Source organism: Corvus kubaryi, unplaced genomic scaffold, assembly GCF_017639235.1.
Source record: "Corvus kubaryi isolate FWS band 111438036 unplaced genomic scaffold, C.kubaryi_AGA036_p1.0 136, whole genome shotgun sequence".
Taxonomy (NCBI): Eukaryota; Metazoa; Chordata; class Aves; order Passeriformes; family Corvidae; genus Corvus; species Corvus kubaryi.
In genome coordinates this window covers 2,825,393-2,843,238 of record NW_024580670.1, presented here as the reverse complement: position 1 = coordinate 2,843,238, position 17,846 = coordinate 2,825,393, and the positions used below count along the sequence as shown (strand labels likewise).

The following is a 17,846-nucleotide window of genomic DNA, read 5'->3' as shown; positions in this document are numbered from 1 at the left end:
TATGTTCAGTGAGGATGGGTAGGGAAGCAATTAAGTAAAAAAAAAAAGGTACTTAAATTTATGGAGGAGAGGCTTGTTGGTATTGAAGAGCAGAGGTTTGATGAGATCTGGCTCAGAAAGTCCCCAGGCAGCTGCAGGAGGAGGGAGGATTTCTGTTCTCCCTCTGAGCCACTGTGGGGTCACCTGGCGTCCCATTTCACTGCTGTTCTCCAGATCAGTGCAGATGTTGGTATTTACTGACACATTTAAGAGCATCCACAAGGGGGGATTTGGCTGCAGGATGTTCAGGTTTGTGTGCTCCTGCTGGAAGGAGTGCCCAGCGGGATGGTTATCTCCATTTCCTGGGAAGTGCCCTGTCAATAATGTTACCACTGAAGTTTAGTGAAGTGTCCGTCAGCAATGGCCCACCCACAGTTCACACTTACTCCTTCGGTCATGAACAGGCTGAACCAGGTATTGATCTCCACCCTGGATTTTCTTGGGAGTCTTTGTTGCAAGTGCTGCTCACGGCATTTTGAGGTTCCAGCAGAGCAGGTCTGACTGGGCTGGCAAACCTGGGCTCCTGAGTGTCTTTGCAGGTTACAAGCCACGTTTCTTCAGCTTTCCATCCCTGTGTGTGTGTGACAGCCATGCACAGCTTTAAGGAATGTGCTCCTTGTGCTCAGTGCTTCAGCTGCCAGATGTACAAAACCGATTAAATCAGGTCTCCCAGGTGCTGTGCCATTATATGGGCAGAGAGATGACCAGGAGAAATTATTAACCATTTATTGCTGGCTTTTAAACCATTTCAGAGCATAGGGTGGGATCTGATGAGACTTGAGGGGATTGCACTTTAGGATTCTGTTGGGAACAGCTGGGAGCAGATAAGGGAATATTTGTGAAAATGGATCGCTGGTGCTGGCTGCCTTTTTCTGGGGTCACACACCTGGATTCCAAGATGCTCATGCACCTCCTGCTTCCCCTCAGCTCAGGGTAGGTGTCCAGCAGAAACACCAGAAACTGAGTTTTCACATTATCAGCACAGGCATCAAACTGAGCCATCGGTCACAGCCTGGGGACAGCACCATCTGTCACCCTGCCCAGCCCACGGCTGACCTGCTCTCCCAGAAAACCAGCACCTGGCAAGCTGGGCTCCCAAATTCCTTATTTATTCCTTAGTTCCTGGACACTTTGGCCCAGGGAAATTAATTCTATTGCACTCTTTATTGAGTTGAATGTTTTACTGCTGCATTGTGCTACAGCCTTGCGGGCATATTTCTTTTTAAATTATATTAATTCCAGTTTTAGAGTGGTTTTGTGGTTTGGAAACTGAAAGACTGATGCATTACAAAATTGGGAAGGTGCAATAGTTGCAATGATAGTTGAAACACGTAAATTTGGGGAAATAATGCTAAAGCTGTGTAACTACACTGAAAACTTTTCCTTTTGATGTGCTGTCCGATGTTTATGAAGTCCTTGGCAAGATAAATTGTACATGGGCCTTTCTCACTAAAGCTCCTGAGAGTGGAATTGCATCTGAAATAAAGTATCTCTGTTGTGTGCTGCAGTGTATTTGGAAATATTTTGCCATGGAAGGAAGAGCAGCTTTCTGATTTGGGTGATTATTTTAATCACCTCCAGCATATGCATCATGGGCTGCTTTTTTAAGAACTGACAACATCCCAAAATAGGTGATGGGGAAAGAGTCAAGTGAAGGTTATCCTCTCCCTGGTACTGATACTGGGTTGTGAGAAATCTTTTAGGGGAAAAACCATGGGTGACATTGACACCTGAACTAAAATGGGCTCCTTATGAATATTCCCTCTCTTTCCCAAACTCTGGAGTGACTCTGCACATGGGGGGTTTTCAGGGGAAAAAAAAAAACATCTATAGCTGCATAAAACCTGCTGCTGGAGCAGTACATTTATAGCAGAAATGCAGCAGAAATCCCCACCTTTCCCAGCTGATGAGTGAAGCAGGGAGCTCCCTGTGGTGTGGAAAAGCTCAGAGGTGATGGATTCCTTCTGGGAGCTCCCCGGGGCTCTGCCTGGATCCCAGGGCTCTCGTTCCTCTTCTGGGAGCTGCTCTGGGAGCACTTCAGAGCACATTTCCTTACCTGGTGAGTTTTCCATGCCCCACTCATTGGAAGGTTTTGCAGTGCTCTGTAGCACTGAACTCTTTTCCTACCTTAATGGTTCCATGTGGTATAACTAAATAACCAAACTTTTATTTTTGCTACCAGGCAGCAGTTTTTTTCCAGAGTTTCTTCCTGTTGTTCCAAAACTGGTGCCACACGGGAGGCTGTAATTTCTAATTACAAATATTTACCAGCGCTGTAACATCCGTGTCACTGAGAAATTAAACCCAGCTCTAGCTAGTGAAGAGTTTAGCCCAGGGATGTGCCAGTGTTAAGCTGTGGGGATCCATTACTTTGCTGAAGATTTGTGCTGTACAGGACTTAAACAAGGAACAAACCTTAGAGTATTTGAAGAGGGAACCAAAGAGCTGAGGTTGGTGCCATATTTAGTAGTGCATTATGATTTCTCTTGGAAGCAGTAGACCAGTAATCTGGGAATTTTGGCTTTCATCCTGCTGCTATTTATGAGCAATTTTAATGCAGTAATTACATGTAGGGAAAATTGTTCACTAGGTTGATGAGATAAATGGAAATTCAATCTTTTTTCTTGTTTGGTTGTCCAATATTTTTATTACATCCCTCTGGAAGCAAGGGGATATAATAAAAGAATCTGGAACTCCACTGCTCCTTGGAAATACTGATAGTTTGAAAGATTTGCTCAGTGTAAGTTAAAGGCAGCTCATTAAACAAACAAATGAGCTGTCCTCAGAGCAATCAGTATTTACTATTAACCGAACAGCACAGTAAATAATGAATTGCAGGTAAGGAGCTACAGATAAGTATTTGCAGTGAATTCAAATTACTTGACTTAAGCCTGAGGCAGAGAAAAGCAAATAGAAAGATAGAAATAGAGGGAGGAGGGGGATAGAAGAAGGGAGAGGAGGGGCTGCAGATGTAACATTTGTTGCAGTAATCCGTGTTCATTTGTTGTGCAGAAGAAAGGCTTTTTTGGGCAATCTGGTGCCCCCTCCCTGGTGCAAGTGGTGGTCCTTGTGAGAACAAAGGAGGATGAGGAATTCCTGGGGAAAAGGAGAAAAGAAGGCTTTGGGAAGACCCTATAACATCTTTCCAGTGTCTGAAGGGGGGTTACAGGAAGGCTGGAGAGGGACTTTGGACAAGAACATGGAATGGCTTCCTACTGCCAGAGGGCAGGGTTAGATGCAATATTGGGAAGGAATTGTTCCCTGGGAGGGTGGGCAGGCCCTGGCACAGGGTGCCCAGAGCAGCTGTGGCTGCCCCTGGATCCCTGGCAGTGCCCAAGGCCAGGCTGGACATTGGGGCTTGGAGCAGCCTGGGACAGTGGAAGGTGTCCCTGCCCATGGCAGGGGTGGGATGGAGTGGGCTTTAAGGCCCCTTCCAACCGAAACCATCCTGTAATTCTGTGAAAAGCAGGACTCTGGGCCTTACCCAGCTCAGAGAGCAGGGCTTATGTTTTTCCCAAGGTCAAGATTTTGCAAGTGGGTCCCTGGCACTCTCCTACCCCAAGGACAGAGCTGTGCTTTGGCACCAGTGAGACCGAAACCTGCCCACGGCTGCCAAGTGCCTGCACAGCTCCCTCAGTCATTTCTCCAAATTAGTTAGGCAGCGAAATTGTTCATTTGCTAGGAACTGGCACAGGTTGAGAAGTTTGGGTTTGGAGTTTAATCATCGCTGGAGTGAAAGATTGTGCTGCCTGAAGTTTGGGTGGGTGGCTGTGTGTGGAGCCAGGATGGATGGAGCTGTCTGGGGGATGGCTGATACTGCTCATTAAGGAAGGGGCTCGGCGTGTTTTGGGTGCTGGAGGTGAGGGGGAAGCTCGGGGATTTAATCAGGATCCCTGCAGTTTCACCTGAGGCCTGGTGGGACGGCCGAAGGTGTGACAGGCGTCCTAAACATCTGAAGCTTGGCAGCCCTGCCTAAATGTCACCTTGAAAAGGTGAAGAGCTTGGCCCAGGTCTCTGCAGGGAGGATGTGCCTCACCTGGCTGCCTGCTGAGCACCAGCTCTGCCCAGAACAGGGCACAGAGCAGAGACTGGTGAGTGGGGCACAGGGGGGAGATGTGTGTGAAGTGTTGGCATTCCAAAATCCCAGTCACAGCCAGGGTATTGTATTGCCTCTGCTGCTCCATCAGGGATAATACACAGACACAGCAACAGGGGGCTTGTCCTGCTGGGAGGTTGTCACAAGGTAAATGCTTCCACAGAGAGCCTTTTGCTTGATTCACATCACCCCAGGACTGCACCTCATGGAAACGCCTCAGAATAAGCCAGCCGAGGTCCCACGCAGCTGCAGGGAGGTTCCCGAGTGGAATTCTCTGCTGGATGTGCCCAAGTCCAGCACTGCTGGTCCCCCTGTGCTGGCTGCTTCCAAATGCTGGTGCTGTCAGCCCCCAGCATTAGTATTCAAGCCAGGGAACAGGAGTGAGGTGCTAGACAGGCCGACTAATTACAGCAGCCTGCAGAGGCAAGTCGGGCTGTACCACATGATAAAGGATATCCTGCTTGCTTGGAACGTTGCTGCTTTGCTCTGGCACTTCATTAAAAAAAAAAAAGAAAAAAAAATAAGGTGTGAACTAATTGGTTTGGTTAAGGGATCGAGCTGTGCTCTTGTTTTTTTTCTTGAATTTAATCTGAATTCATGCAATGCTTTGTAATACTCATCTAAAGGAAACTTCCCACGACCTTAGCAAGCTGCACACCTCCTGTAATCCCAGCTCCCATGCCTCTGGCTGGCATCCTGACCTGCCTGCTCCTGTCCCCAGAGCTGTCAGCAGATGGGGGAGAGGAGGCTCTCGCTGCCACCAGCATACCATCTGCAGGCAGCAAGGCTGGTCAGGTTTTATGAGCCTAAATTGCAATTGTGCATCCAGAGGGTTTTCTGTCAGAGCATCTGTTTTACTGGCGATGACACAGATCTGGAGCTGAGCGTGTGCCAGGGGCAGGTGAGGAGGGGGAGAGCCCCATCCTGCAGTGACAGCAGCCATCAGGTGGCTGCTGGCTGGGGCTGCTGCATGTCCTGTGTGTCCCCTGTGCTGTCACACAGCCCAGGTTTTGGCAGGCTGAGCTTTGGAAAGCTCCCCTGCTCACAAGTCAGAGCCAGGAGAACTCAAACTGGGGGAATATTGACTGCCACAAACAGAACTACTGGTGTTGCCTGATTCTGGCTGATTTACACCCAGCATAGCCTGGGGGTACCAGCTGAGCCTGTCCCCTGTCCCTGTCCCCTCCAGTGCCCTTCTGCAGAGCAAGGCACTAAGCAGATTAGTCAGCTTCTTCCATCAGCAAATACTCCGGGCCTAAGATACTTAAAAGACATCTGGTTTTTAGCCTCATTTCTAAACAAATGAGGCTTATGTGATTATAGGGTCTGTCGGTTGCCCCTCGTTGGCCAATTTCAATCTTCACCCGGGGATTTTGGTCTCACAGATGTGAACTTCCAGGAAGTTTTTGTGGACTGGTGGCCGTGTGAACAGGAATCATCCTGGAGGGAGGGCCACAGCACAAGCTGTGCTTATCTTGGGGTTGGTGTGAGAGGAAGTGTGCTGGGGGAAAGGGAAATCTCTACTTTCTGCCTGTGTTTTGTAGAGAAAAGCAACCATAAGGAGAAAACCCCCACGGACTGGAGGGTGTGGGCTGTGTGGCTGAGCTCTGCCTCTGCCCCAGCTGTGCTGAGCAGGGACAGCCATCCACAGTCCCACCTCCTGCTGCCCCACATGCCAACTGCTCCCTGTGATCCCGGGATTGCTTTTCTGATCCCTGGATTAACGAGGTGGGATGTGCAAAGATACAAGAGCTGTGTGTGAGCCAGGCTTAGCCTGGCAGTGGGTTGTTGCCCTGGTGCAGCTCTGCCTGTGGGACAGAGCTCGCTGGGCTGTGTGGGGCTGGGCTGCCTCATCGGTCCTCGGCTCCTGCAGAGTGGCCTTGTCTTCAAAATTGCTCTTTCAAAGTTATTTTGACAACTGAGGTGTAAATTCTCCTGAGCCTGATGTCCCTTAGCACTGTGGTAGAGGGTGCACAGGTAAACACAACTTGTGCTGGTTAATAATTGACTGAGGTACCGTGGATGAAGCTGGAGATTGGAATCTTCCGTGCACCCACTTTTTTAGAGTCACAGAATCCCAGAGTGGTTTGGGTTGGAAGGGGCCTTAAAAATCATCCCATCCCATCCCCTGCCATGGGCAGGGACACCTCCCACTGTCCCAGGCTGCTCCAAGCCCCAATGTCCAGCCTGGCCTTGGGCACTGCCAGGGATCCAGGGGCAGCCCCAGCTGCTCTGGGCACCCTGTGCCAGGGCCTGCCCACCCTCACAGGGAGGAATTTTTTCTTAATGTCGCATCTAAATCAGAATTCTCTCCTTTACTTCACTGTGAATTGCACTTAAATGCTCATTAGAGCTGGATCTGTCTCCTTTTTGCAGCTACACAACATTTTTGCCTCATAATTCAGAACCTAAGGATATCTAATAGAATGTGTAAAACCCACGTAGAGCAGTTCTGGGGCTGTGGGGGAAAGCAAAGGTTTCATGTTCTGGTTCTTAGTAATGAACTAAATGAGATTGTGTCCTTTGAGCATAAATGAAAGATAAAAGACAGATGAGATTTATGAACAAGGTCATTAGTGTACCAAATTTCTCTCATTAGATCTGTTACATTACTTTCCAACTTACACAACTCTCATTAGAAAAATTTATGAACTGGAATGATTACAAATACACCGTATTCTAAACCATCCCTACTTTTAATTGCCAAACAACAAAAAAAAAATTATACTTCTGCGCTATAATAGAGCTGTACTATTTTGTTAGAAATTTAGCAGGGGTTGTTCTTGAAGCCAGGGAATGGGGGGAGAGGAAATTGGACCATTTAGTGCAATTTAGCTGCAAATCTGAAGCATTGCTTTAATTTTATAACCTTGTCAGACCCAAGTTGGTATTGCAGGCTAATATTGCTGTTTGTTCTCCTCACTAGACTCCCACTTTCACATCTCTGCGCCTGATTTGAAGTGACAGTGAGCGGAAGCATAAGGTATCTCTCATTCTTTTTGGACTCCTTGTTTACAGAAGAGTGATGGAGATGCTATTAAGCACAAGAGGCATCACCATATGCCTGTTTTTCTTTGTATTGAGTTTGGCAGCAGCTATTGAAATACCATTATCAGGTGAGTTGTAGCTATTTGCTGTGCACTTTGCTGTTTTGTTTGGTATTCCTTTACAGCTCTCCCTGAAGGAAAAATATTAAATCCTCCTTTCCAGTTGTGTTCCATTTGGAATTTAATCTTGCCACAAATGTGGCCTTTGGGAAATTTGGGGCTGATAAAGAACTAAGCTGTCCTGTTTGGGCCTGCTTAAATGGAGCAGTAAAGTTGTCTAACAACATCTATCTGGTGTTTGCCATCCAACACAACGCTTAGCTCCGAGGGTTTGGGTTTGGCTTTCACTTAAATTCCTCATTTTGGCTCTGAATCCCCCTGAAGCTTGTTTGATGTGCATTTATCCCTCCTTACGTGTCGTGCAACCTGCCATTCCAGCCTGGGAAAGGAGCAGGTGGATGTCTCTGGGCAAATGTTGGTCCCCAGAGAAGGATTTCACACTCCGTGGGCTGCTCCGGGGAGCAGCTCCTCCTTCCCTCGCTGCCTGGGATGAATTCAAACTGCTTGTTTTACATGGATCATGAGCTTCCAGGACACGTGTAAAATACAGGATGAGGCTCACAGGGAACAATCCAAGGAAAGCCAGGGGACCCCTCTGCCTGGAGTACAGCCCAGACCTCCCGAGCTTTGCATTTTTCAGACATAAATGGACCAGGAGGGTTGACAATGACAGTTTGCTTTGTTGTTTTGGTGGCAAAAAAAGCCCCAGCAAAGCAAAACTCAACAATATTGGAGCTTACGAATTACTGTGAGGAAAAACAAAGAAGTAAACTTAAAGAATAAGAAATTTAGGCTCTTTTCAGGTCTCAGAGTAGGACACAGACCAGTTTCAGGGCATCCTGTGGGTCTGCCATGAGCTCTTAGCACTCTGGAGCCTGCCAATAGCCCTTAAAAGAGGAAGCCAACCAAGCCAGTTTATAGGATATTTTTGTAAAACTATCCAAATTTGCATTGGAAAGTAGAGGTTTTTTTGGTTTTTTTCAGGAAGGTGCTGCAGTGGCTCCTTGAGTTTCAATAAAGCCAAAGCGGGGCTGTGATGTAAAGTGCAGGACAAACTCTCTGGGCATACACTGCTTTTATGAACCTACCCCAGGGAACCACCTAAACCTTAATTAGCTCTAATGAAGCATTTTATATTTTAATAGAAAGAGTTGTTTCTGATCAGTGAAGCTGGTGGGCTTAGAAGTGTTCAGCTTTGAGACCACATGATATGACAAGGCACCACATTTCACTTCAGCTCTGAGCTCCCGGGACTTAAAGCAGCACCCAAAGAGCCTGTTAATTCTCCTCCTGGCTGTTGATAACAATGGGATGATCCTATTATCCCCAGCTCCACTGCAGGGAGCATTCTCCTTCCTGTTACACAGGCTTTTGCAACACTTTAATTCCGTCAGAAAGAAGGAAAAGTTAGTGCAGCCTCCTTGCGTGACTGTGCGGCTGCGCCCCGGGGTGGGTGTTAAACCAGCCTTGCAGTCCGTGCCTTTTCCTGGTGGTTTTATCCAGGATGGAGGCAGCAGTTTGCTAATCCATGTGTGTGCATCTGTGTCTGGCTTAAATCCAGGTACTGACTCCACCTAGGAATAAATTTGCCAGTCCACAGCGCCGGGCTTTGGCTTTAGCTCTGGCGTGGTCCCAGCTCCCCTCTGCCCTGGCTGGGTTGGGAGGGCAATGAGGGTGGGCACTGTCTCTCTGCCAGGCCTTTCTTTGGCTGCCGAGGCAGTGACAGTGATCATTTTGGGGAGCAGACAGTATTATCCATGCCAGGGGGGTGATGCTCATCTTTTTCCCAAGGCAAGCCTCACTTTGTGCGGGAACAAGGCAATCCTGCCATTGTCCTTCTCCACTCAAGGGGAGCTCAGTTTGGCTGGAATGGCCTTTTAACCTGATTCCTCCTTGTGTTCAGTTTCCCAGCTCCCAACAATCACGGAGCAATCCCACACCCAGGTTGCCTACCCCTTTGACGAGGACTTCACCATTAAATGTGAAGCCAGAGGAAACCCCCAGCCCACGTGAGTACTGCTTGGAGAAGCAAACAGAAGCCAAGCTTGCTTTTAACTTTGCCAAACATTGCTGTGGCTGTCAGGAGCTGCTGCACAATAAGCTGCTCATCATCCTCGGTGGGGTGAAGGTTTGGCTTTCCATTCAGGCCATTCAGCTTTTGTTGGTCCATCACTTCCACTTGCCCTGTGAATAGGTATCAACATGGTTTTCCTTGCTGGGGGATGTTTCATTTCTGTGGCACGTGCCAAATTCAGCTCGTGATTTAAAAAACAATCTTGTCGGGGTTGTGCTGCAAGAGATGGGCTGGGTCATGGTAACCTAAGGGGCCCAGCTGCTCCTCTGCCTCTTCCACAGCAACCCTAAAAATCCCAAACACATGGAACTGTGTATTCAAACCCCACATTTGCATTTTATCAGATGTCTTGTCTGTTCCTAACACCAGCAGGGCCGTGGCAGTGGTACAGAGAGACACATAAGGAGTTATTCAAATAAATAGCCAAAGACAAGCTCTGTGCAGTTTACACCAGTGTGGAAAAGAGGAAGATTTTTAATGAAAATGTGATTAACAAGAGTGTAATAATAACACAGTAAAAGCTCCTCCCGAGGCTTTCACAACTGAATGGTGTTTGGGCTAAATTAATAGCTGGTTTTTACATCATTTTTTCTCTTTAATCCTTCCCTTCTTTCTCTGCAACACAATTTAAACTTTAAAAGGGCATTCTTTTATTTATATCAAGATGATTTGGTAATTTTTAATTGAGCTCTGAACGGGGATTTGTAGCATGATAACAAATTCCCTTTGTTCCACTGTTGGTCAGTGCATCAATGAAAAGTTTCCTGGTGTATTTAAACGATGTGACAGTGCCTGTTAGGTGAAGGGATCCCACATTCCCTCCATCCTGGAGCAAGGATCCAATATTCCCTCCATCCTGGAGCAAGGCAGTTTTGCCAAGACTGGTGAAGTGCCAAAACAACGGTTTTGCTGACATTAATTTATTCTCTTAAAACAATGCTCTTAAAAAAAACCCAACCCAAACAAAAAGGGTACATATTCTACCAAATGGATGTGTAACTTCCACCTGTCTGATTTTAAATCAGTTCAGATTTAAATCAGTTTAAAATTTCAGTCCCTCTGAGAATTGCAGGTCCAGAAGATGTGACAAATGCTTCAGCATTCATCAAAATCACCCCCCAGCAGCATCAAAACAACAAATGGTTCTATGGCAAGGAGAAACTCCGTGGAATCATCTCCATTTCTTCTGGTTCAGCCATGGTGGAGGGTGGGAAAAGCTCTTGTGGATCTTTGCCATTCCAAAGCAGCAATTCCACCACAGCCACAGCCTTTGCAAGCCTCCAGGTCCTGTCAGCGTGTGGCCCTGGCATTCCCACATCTGTTCATCACTGTCCTTGCCCTGAGCTCTGTGCTCATGTCTCTTGTCACAGCCAGCTGTCCAAAAGCAAAGTGTGTGGAAGGAGAGATGTGCCCGAGAGCCAGCACGAGGCAGAGGAGCACGGTGCTCACTGTACCACTCAACTCTCTCCTCTTACGTGGACGTTTTTCTTTTCGTTTGATAAAACCCTCTTGGCCCCACGTTCACCCGTGGTTTAGTACCAAAATGCTGTTCTAGGGCCTGCCCATTATAACATCTCTATTATTTTTCAGCTTTAACTGGACTAAGGATGGAAAACCATTTGATTTATCATCTGATCCGAGGATAGTTACATCTAACAACTCTGGAACTTTTGTGATCCAAAACCGGGGAATCATCAACAATTTCCAAGGGAAATATCGCTGCTTTGCATCCAACATGCTGGGAACTGCCATGTCAGAAGAAATTGAGCTGATTGTTCCAAGTAAGGGCTTCTACTTTTGGTTTGAATTTATAATTATTACTTTTATTATTAAGATGAGAACTGTCTTTCCTCAAAATAAATGGGAAAGAACCAGTCCCTAAGGTGGTGTGTGGTAAGACATGAGTTGTTTGTTGTTCAGTGAATATTCAAAGAAAAAAGTTGTATTTTCTCCCTGGAATGATTTAATTTAGTTCCTGGTTTTGAGGAGAGAAACCAAATCTGGATGCAAGGTTTCAGACCACTGCACTATCAGCTCCCACAGGTTATTACTGTAAAATAGCAATGGATGCAAATGTTTGAAAGCTCCAGGGGAAGTGATTTGATCAGATGTGAGTTCATTAATCTGATGTCAGCAGCATTCAGGGTTTGGGATAAATACTGATGGGGAGAATAATAAAGCCCTGGAACTGAATGGAAAACAAGCTTTAAAATAAAGCAGGGAAAATTACTGATCCTAGAAATTTGTGCTTCCACCATTAGCACAGAGGAAGGGCAGAGGGGGAAATTAGGGATGAAGGACCAGGTTTGTAGAAGTGGGATGAAATTTTTGAATAGAGTCAAAGAATCATTAAGGTTGGCAAAGACTTCTTAAGATCGAGTCCAGCCCTTAACCCAGCCCTGCCAGGTCCAACACTAAACCATGTCCCAGAGCTGATACAGCTGGTCTGTACCAATCCATTAAATCCTTGTAGTTTGAGAGATGAACACTCATTTTGGTCCTAAATTCAGGATTGAAACATATGAAATTAGGAGAAGAAAATTTGAAGCAGAATCTTCCCAGTGGGAGGACAAGAAACTTGGGAGCAGCGTGAGAACCTGAAGCAGGTTTTATGATGCAGTTCAGTGGCAGAGATGGAGAGGAGAAGCAGCAGTGCAGTGGAATTTTTTCAGATTTCCAAGCCCCTACGGTATTTTGTTATCAAATATCTGACATCTCCATGCTCAGGTGGAATCCTTGTGGCAGGAGTTACATCCGCAGCCTTCTCACCCCCACAGTGCCAGGAGCTGGCTGCTTTGTACAAAACCCACTTGTGGCAGATCAGTGCAGATGAAATGGGCTGTGAGAAACCTGAATAAACATTTTTGTCCTGTCTTCAGTATAGGAAATAATCCTGAGAAGCATTCAAGGCATAGCCAGGGCTGGGAGAGTCATGGTGCTGTGGCCACAGTGAAAACAGGACATTGCAAGGGCTGGGAGAGTTGCTGGGAGGGAGCTGCTGAGGATGCCATGTAAATGTATTTTATGAGTGCTCCTCATGAAAGACATGCCTTCCTTCCCTTCCATCCAGTTTTATGGACTGTTTTTTTTTTTTTCCCTTGGGAAATCTATTTCATGTTGCAGTGTAGGGCACAGTAATCCCTGATGCCAGAACTTGGTGTTTGGTGAGGAATTAGCAGGATTCCAGGTGTTGCTCTGTGGTTTAGCCTCCACTACCATGCAGTTGTTTAAAGGGAAGAGCATTCCAGAGTGGAGGAGAACTGCACGAGATTTTAGGACAGCAAGTTGAGGTTTATTGAGCTGTTGGCTGCACAGGTAGGACAGGGCAGCTGGTGGCAGCTGGAGTTTCGGGCAGGGACAGGAGAGTCCTGCAGTTAAACTTTATGCAGGACATAGTTTTTAATTTTGAAGTCTCCCCAGGGCAGTGGGGTTAATACAACCTCTCTTAAGCAAAATGTCTCACACTCATTACATTTCAGAGGAGTTAAAGTGCTCAGTGTCATGTTTGTACCTCCAGCAGCATAATATTCTGATACTCCATTGCTACTGAACTAAAAAAGGTGCTTAAAACGGAAAACAAGGAGTTGATGTCTGTATTTGGGATTATTGAATCTGTATTCAGGAAGAGATTTTTTGCTTTTAATGAAAAACAGTCTAGAGTAGCTTAAGTAGGTATTAAATATTGCGGGAGTGGATGGCAACAAATTCATGGAGAGGTTGTGAACATGGTTATTCTCAAAAGCAAGAGGAATTTTAGTGCTAATATATGCAAAGTCCTAAACCCAGCAAATAAATACATGGTACAGATAATGCATTAGAGGGATTTACCCAACTCACACATCTTTTAAAGCGCAATTGCTGTTATTAGAACTCTTCTGCCATCAGTCCTTTCATTTACTGGTGCAGTGTAGATGCTGCAAATTAAATCAGGATTCAGAGAGGAGTAGAAGGCACCTTTGATTTTCTAAAGTGCTGGATGCTCCACAACCGTGCCCCAGTGAAAGAGCTGCTGGTGCACAGATCCGCTGTAAATCAGGCCCTGCCACAGAGGGGCTGGGGATAAATTACCTCTATTCACCCCCAGGTTTTGAAGCAGAGACTGGTACATGTGAGATCACTCCCTGCATTCATGATAATGATGCAGAGGTGGCAGAGCTGTGCCAGCTGTATTCAAGTCAGATGTAAAGCTCCTTGGCAAAGTCACCGTGCCAGGGAAGGGAAGAAAACCCCAGCAGAGCCGGGCAGTTTCTTTCATAAATTACATTTCCACTGCAGAAGCAGAATACTAGGTCTGTGAGGTTGCTGCTGAAAAGGAGAACAAAAGACTGTTTACTCACAGTAGTCATTCCAGGGAAGCAATAGAAATGTCAGCAGAAATGATCATTAAATCTCACCTACATAATGAAAATACCCCACCTCCCCTATGCAGGATGACATTAAGGAGAGGGGAAGAATGGGCTCTGAGGATCTCGATGTGTTTGCAGCTCTAACAAAGGCCAGATTGTTACAAGATACATTCAGCATGAAAATGAATTTAAATGGTGAGAACACAGACTTCAGCTCCCCTCCTCCAGCATTTCGGGAATCTGCTGCTTGAATTAGTGAGCAGGCCCAATGCCAGAGGAAGGAGAAGAAGTACAGTTTAAACTTCTTTAATTAACTCTGCTGTAAAAGACTCTTCATGACAGACTGAGTTAAGATTTATGCTCAGTTTTTCTATAGCTGCTGCTCCAGAGGACCAGAGACCTGAGGATGGAAATATTGGCTGAACGGAGAATTATCCCGTGGCAGGCTGTGCTCTGCCAGTGACGTTAGTGCAAGAATTCCTAAAGAAAGCAGGACCTAAGTTGATATTCGAACACTCAGGTGTGAATATCCTGAAATCAGTAAAAGATACTGAGCTGATGAAGTAGGCCATCCCAGTTTCAGGAAGGCTTTGGTGTAACCTTTATGGAAGAGAAAACAAAAGAGAGCAATTTACCGAGTCTTTGCAGGTGATGGGAATGAAATTTAACCCTCTTGCCTCCTAAGCCATCCTTTACCTGTGGCAGCTTTTCTGGCCTCCTAAATCCTTGGTTTCACTCTGATCCTTGCCTGTGGCCATCATTTTGAAAAGGTAACAGAGATTTATGCAGAAACAGCTGTCGCTGATTCCATTCCACACCTTTGGGAGCGAGTGGACTCCCAGCCACGCTCTTCCTGACAGGCAGGCTTTGCTAACTTTTTCAACTTAAGGCAGCAATTAAAAAATCCATAAACAAGCAGGATCATATCTCATAAAGAGTTCAAAGGATGTAATGGAAATCACAGATTTAACTACTGCTCCTGCTCCTGGATCAGAATATCAATTGAGGCACGGAGATGAGCCCTGGAAGCTTCCCAAGCTTCACTCAGTGCAGCTCAAGATCAGGGACGGAAAGTCGTGGTTAAGATTCCTTGATATTTTGGGCTGTTTGCTGTACAAGATACAGATCTGTATAAAAAATCATAATTAAATGCTAATTAAAGTGTCTAAGGAGCTGGAAATTTTGAGGTTATAGAAATTTCTTGACTATTTCTGCTTGGTCTCACTTTTACATCCTTTAAGGGTTTATTTGTAAGGAAAAATATGAGAATATCCATGATGGGTCAGGCTGAGCTCTCCTTTATGCCAGGACATCTCCAGCAGAAACAACAGCAAAGGCTATAAAGCCAGACCTGGGTTACAGTGATGTTTTTCTACAATAATTTCACAATATATTTGCTAAGTGCTGATTTACCATCCCGAATTCACTCCCATTTTACACCTGATATTGATAAAAACAAGACACAGGGATCTCAAGGACAAGTTGCCTGGAGAAATGGTTTTCCTTTGTTCGATTTCTCCACACTTGACCCCAAAACATGTAAAATACCAGCTGGAACGGGCTCCATTCTCACATAAACTGGAATAAATTGCCATAATTGATGCAATTTTAGTGTGAAGTCACTGTAATCAGCAGTAGGACAAAAACTGAGCTGTAGGACAAGGTGTCCTAAATGGATCCCTGAGTAAATCTGGAGCAATGCTGGGGACTGGGGTTCCCAGCTCTGCTTGCTGTATTTCTGAATCTCTAAATTCAAATTAAATTGAATTCTAAATTCAAATTAATCCTTTGTGTTGCACTGTATTGGTCTCCCTCCTGTTTGCTTTAGGTTGAGAAGCTGCATTTTCTGAAGAGATGAGGAAGAGAGACTCAGGCTCCTTTCTGGATTTTCTCCCAGCCCCCCTAATCTGCCAGTGGTGCTTCAGCCTGGTCTCAAGCACAGCTCAGTCATTAAACTCTGAGTCACCCCAGGGATTAAGCAGATCCTGGCTCCTTGCACAAATGACTCTGGCCACTGATAATCTTCCATCTCCATGGTTCACACACTGTCAGAGCACTTTAATTCTGGTTTTTGAGTGCAGCCTTGTCAGGAGAAAAACCTTGGTGACAAAGCCTTTCCCAGGAGTATTTTAAGAGGTGTCAGGGCGGTATTTTAGGAGATTCTCCATAGCAGGAGTTGGGAATGCAGGTTTCCATCTGCCCCATGGCTGTTCCACGTGCACACCAAGGGATTTTTGTGTGGTGAGAGCCCTCCTGGCCCCTCAGCCTTTCTCAGAGTCACTAAAGCCCACTGTTCTCCCCCAGAGCTGTGCTGGATTCTCTGTCCCCTCTGGTCACATCCCTGTGTGGGGAATTCATGGAAGATTGATGTGACCCTTTCAGTGCTGTCGCTACAGAGCCATCAGCTGGATTTTTCAGTGGCCATGTGCTGCACTGAGAGCTCTGTACAGTATTAAACACTTCCACAGCACAATTAATTTTGTGCAATGCTTCTGAGTTTAACTCAGCTGCGACAGCTTCTGTGATCAGCCACAAATCAGTGGTGATTGATTCTGGAATATCCACTAATTAGAACATAGGAGCACTGCAAAAAAATCCAAAATATTGCCTGCATAGATGTACTGAAGATTGATGTACAGAATCCAAAGTCTAATGTGACAGAAGTTTTTTATTTTTAGTAAATCGGAATTCAGAAGCAGGTATTTTTCTAGTCGTTGAGACCAGTGGGACCCCAGCAAAAAAAAATTGTGCTTGTCAGAAGGTTTGCCTCAGGAATTTATCAAGAGTTTTCATCTCCTGCAAAGCTTCAAGGATTAAGTCACTCAAATTTATCCATTACGAGGAGGAAAATCAAAGTTTTCCAACGCTTTCCATGGTGAACTAAGCAAAAAAAAAACAGCATGGAAGGAGCTAAAAGCCGTGATCACCTGTGGTGCAAATACTTGTTGGAGGTGGAGGACATTTGGGGTCAAATTGCTGCTTCCCCCAGTGAAGTCCAGCTGCCAACATCTGGGCTCCATGTTGGAGATGAACGTCTGTGCTGCCAGCTAATGCCACCAGCACCATGACTTGTCACTGTCTCCTGGTGGGACTCACTGTATTTCTGTATAATCCTGTTAATTACTGGCCACAGAAATGCACTGAGAAGCCCCGTGGTTACGGCACCCAGCTGGGATATCGGATACCCAGATCTGGTTGTGCTAAATGAGGCAAAAAATGGGTTTGAACAAGGGGTGCCAATGCCCTAGATAAGTGATCCCATATTAGTCCATTTGCTGGTCTCTTTGGTTTGGTCAGAAATCCCTTATCCTTCACCTGATCCAGCTTACTTAAAGTTTTGTTGTGAGTGACGTGCTTTGGGGAATAAACAAGCTTTAGATCAAGAAATTGGCTTTTTCCTACTGGAAAATATTTCACCTCTGCAGTCAGCAGATGTATTTTCCATGTACTGGATATGAATATGCAGCTCTTTTTTTCTAACCTGAAATTTCACCTACAGGGTGGGTGATGCTCATTAGCTGCATTTTGCCTCTCCTAAGAATTCCTAACTTATTAATAACCCTCCTGGAGATCCAATCTCTGCAGAGTCTGCATTCAGGCAATCAGCACTGGAGTGATTGCTTCTTTTAATGTTTACTAGTCCTGAGATGTGTAAAGTGTCCTCAGAGTCCTGTCCCTGCATTTCTCCCCCTCTCCTTTGCCTCCTGCACTGTGGTGCCCAGATTCCCTGCTGGACCACTGATGTCTCAGGTTGTGGAGCTGCTCCCCGAGCTCCCTGTCATGACTCGGGCACCAGGAAGGTGATGTTTGCTGTGCCAGTTTGACTCTGCACAGCCAGGACATTCTCCATCCTTTGCTGTTTAATTGCTGCTCATTTTGCTGGTTGATGCTGCTCTGAAGTGAAACTTTGGCCAGTTTGAACCTGCCTGAAATGAAAGCAGGAGGCGACGTCAGCCCTGAAACTGCCTTAGCTCAGTTCCTTCGAGGAGTGGTTGCGTTTTGCAGGCTGGGGTTTCTCTGTGATCACCTCTGAGCTGAGCCTCCCTTGGTCTGGGGTGGGCTCCAGCCCAGCTCTGCTCCCCATTTTCTCAGACGAGCTCCAGTGGCATTTTGGGCATCCAAGGTTGCCCAGGTTTGCCAAGCATGGACCAGGCTTTGAACAAAAAGCTGGCATCAGGTGCTGT

General features: G+C 46.1%; 1 protein-coding gene across 13 annotated transcripts in view; it reads left to right on the top strand.

The window, feature by feature from the left end:
- CHL1 (cell adhesion molecule L1 like) overlaps positions 1 to 17,846 on the top strand; it is a 131,720-nt gene that overhangs the window by 69,486 nt on the left and 44,388 nt on the right. For all 13 annotated transcript variants that reach the window (XR_006013705.1, XM_042013748.1, XM_042013701.1 and 10 more), the window contains 3 exons: positions 7,062 to 7,251; positions 9,146 to 9,251; positions 10,907 to 11,097. Coding sequence is in view for 12 of the 13 variants with exons in the window: in XM_042013748.1 (XP_041869682.1) it covers positions 7,161 to 7,251; positions 9,146 to 9,251; positions 10,907 to 11,097 (388 nt within the window). In the remaining variant the exon portion in view is untranslated. The remainder of the gene's footprint in view (positions 1 to 7,061; positions 7,252 to 9,145; positions 9,252 to 10,906; positions 11,098 to 17,846) is intronic.